Here is a 3,026-nt window from a genome sequence, read left to right as displayed (position 1 = left end):
CATGTAACTTTAAAGGCCTCACTAACAGTGTAGGGACATTTTAAAGCAGAACTGTCATCCTCCCAATCCAAACAGTATTTCATACAGATAAAAATAAATACTCACAATTGACTATATCACTGAAATTCCAATTCAGTCAAACGATATACTAACACAAAAATAGGGACTACTTTGTTTTTGTACTTGAAACTGGAGGAAGGGGAAGAGGGGGGGGGGCAGGGATTGGGTCTAAAATAGGAATGCTCGGAAGTGTCTATGGAAACAGCAGGATCCTCCATAGGCCTCAGTGTTGTATTCTCACACATACTTGAGAATAAAACACTGATGTTGGCTCCTGGCAGCAGAAGAGGACTAGCAGGAAAAAGATGGACGCTAACACACGGCAGTTTCACAAAAGTAAAACTCATCTTTCCCTGCACCCCACCACACTGCTGCTGGAGCAGTCACCATCACAGCTCTTTGCAAATTACGCAAACACCCCAGACAGTGACAGAGCCACTATAAGCCCTGTTTTGAAAAAAATGGATTGCCAAAGCGAATTTCAAACTGTAGGCCAAAATGAAAAAAAAACTAGCAGACTTGTAGGATGACTCCAGTTCAGATACATTGGCCTAGGATGTGACATTCCCTATGAACCCAGAAAATAATCCAGGCACTCCAACGAATTCCAGAAAGAGGCAGTTTTATTGGACCCAAGAACCATCAAGCAACGTTTCGACCCCTTGGGGCCTTTGTCAAGCTTGACAAAGGCCCTAAGGGGTCGAAACGAAAGGCCCTAAGGGGCCGAAACGTTGCTTGCTGGTTCTTGGGTCCATTAAAATTATTTTCTATATTCAAATTCTATATTTGGTCCTGTCTGGTACTGGGACCTCTCCAGTATAACACCCAGGATTCCAGGACGGAGGGTTGAGTGCACTTCCACTATCTACATTTGGCTATTCCCTATGAACCCATCCATCTCACACACATGTCAGTGAATAACCCTGAACTGGCATGCAGGAGCCATGGTCATGTGACCATCGTCCAGCAACCCAGCGTGTTTATACAGTGTCTTGCTCTACAATCACAATGTGCCAATTCCTGTGGTCAGTGTTGATAAAAGTCGGATTTTACGGCTGGGTGCAGCCTCTTCTCTGCCAGTACCTGCTGACCTACAGCAAAATGGCGGCCGGAGCTTCAGACAGGATTCCCGCATTTTGCCGTCCGCCGCACGCAGGAAGAGGAGGAGAGGTTGGTGCGAAGCTGAGAGAGGGGAGAAGGGGCAAGCTGAGCGGAGGAGGGGGTGAGAAGTGAGAGAGCGAGCGGCCGTCTGAGAGGCGGGCAGGAGCCGGAGGCAGCCCGCGAAAGAGCAGAAGGATCCCCGGGTGAGAGAGGGGACGGAAGCCGAGAGCAGCCAGACTTGGGAAGGTCGCAGCGAGCGCTGAGCAGCAGAAGATGGCGGACGGGGACAGCGGGAGCGAGAGAGGGGGCAGCAGTGGCGGAGGAGGCCCCGGCGGCTTCCAGCAGCACATGTCCCGGGACCAGGAGACCCAGGAGCTGGCCTCCAAGCGGCTGGACATCCAGAACAAGCGCTTCTATCTGGATGTCAAGCAGAACGCCAAGGGCCGCTTCATCAAGATCGCCGAGGTCGGGGCCGGGGGCTCCAAGAGCCGCCTCACGCTCTCCATGGCGGTGGCCGCCGAGTTCCGAGACTACCTGGGCGACTTCATCGAGCACTACGCCCAGCTGGGCCCCAGCAGCCCCGAGCAGATCGCGCAGTCCGCCGGGGAGGACGGGGCCGGAGCAGCGGGGCCCCGCCGGGCCCTGAAGAGCGAGTTCCTGGTGCGGGAGAACCGCAAGTACTACCTGGACCTGAAGGAGAACCAGCGGGGCCGCTTCCTGCGCATCCGCCAGACCATCAACCGGGGGCCCGGCTTCAGCGGAGGGGCCGGCGGCGGAGCGGGCCTGCAGAGCGGACAGACCATCGCCCTCCCCGCGCAGGGCCTCATCGAGTTCCGCGACGCCCTGGCCAAGCTCATCGACGACTACGGCGGGGAGGACGACGAGCTGGGCGTGGGCCCCGGCGGCTCGGGCGGCGGAGGAGGAGGCTCGGCCGGCGGCGGCATGTACGGAGAGCTGCCCGAGGGCACGTCCATCACCGTGGACTCCAAGCGCTTCTTCTTCGATGTGGGCTGCAACAAGTACGGCGTGTTCCTGCGGGTCAGCGAGGTGAAGCCCAGCTACCGGAACTCCATCACCGTGCCGCTCAAGGCCTGGGGCAAGTTCGGCGGGGCCTTCTGCCGGTATGCCGACGAGATGAAGGAGATCCAGGAGCGGCAGCGGGACAAGATGTACGACCGGAGGGGCCCCGGGGAACGAGGGGGCGGCCTAGGAGGAGGGGAGGACTCCGAGACAGAAGATGTGGATGACGATTGAACGGGAAGAAAGGACGAGGCAGGGGAGAGAGAGATGGAGAATGGAGGGAGGGCAGTAACACATAGTCATAACCAATTCTAGTAGGACATGGGGGGAGGGGGGCAGTAGGGTCCAGGTGATGTTGTAAGTCAGGTGTGGTGTGATAACATGTAGGACAGGTCTGTATAGTCAGTATCTTCATTCATTATTCTCGGGTGGGGGATGTTAGTTCAGTGCAGACCCCCTTACATGAGTGATGGCTATCACTGGCTGCTACAGCTCCTGAGGATTGGGTGTCTAATGATGCCTTGTCAGCTAAACCTAGTTAACAGCTGGATTGTGCAGTGATAGCCATCACCTTTGTAAGTGTTTTGCACAAAGATTTGCTTCAAATGGCACAGCTTTATATATTTTTAAAAAAAAATAACATAAAAAATTAGTTTCTTACAAAGCCAGAAACACCATACAATGCAGTAGGAAACAGGACAGGGTTACTTATCAGAGACTATTGAAAATAGCATTTATTTATTTTCCTCTACTCTCCACTACTCCTAATACACATTTCCCTCATCAAATCTGTTTAAAGGAGCACACCCTATTTCAGAAATATTTGGTTTTCTGCTTTAAATCCC

At 53.8% G+C, this 3,026-nt stretch overlaps 1 protein-coding gene across 1 annotated transcript; it reads left to right on the top strand.

Moving 5' to 3' along the window:
• Positions 1–1,230: 1,230 nt before the first annotated feature.
• Positions 1,231–2,806, top strand: PURB (purine rich element binding protein B). The gene has a single exon (XM_063448591.1). The coding sequence runs from the start codon at positions 1,435–1,437 to the stop codon at positions 2,413–2,415; it is 981 nt and encodes a 326-aa protein (XP_063304661.1). The 5' UTR covers positions 1,231–1,434; the 3' UTR covers positions 2,416–2,806.
• Positions 2,807–3,026: the final 220 nt, after the last annotated feature.

Source organism: Pelobates fuscus, chromosome 3, assembly GCF_036172605.1.
Source record: "Pelobates fuscus isolate aPelFus1 chromosome 3, aPelFus1.pri, whole genome shotgun sequence".
In the NCBI taxonomy this organism is placed as follows: domain Eukaryota; kingdom Metazoa; phylum Chordata; class Amphibia; order Anura; family Pelobatidae; genus Pelobates; species Pelobates fuscus.
This window is presented reverse-complemented; position numbering and strand designations above follow the sequence as displayed.

Coding starts and splice junctions, on each gene's coding strand:
- PURB (XM_063448591.1), top strand. CDS start 1,435: ATGGCGGACGGGGACAGCGGGAGCGAGAGAGGGGGCAGCAGTGGCGGA.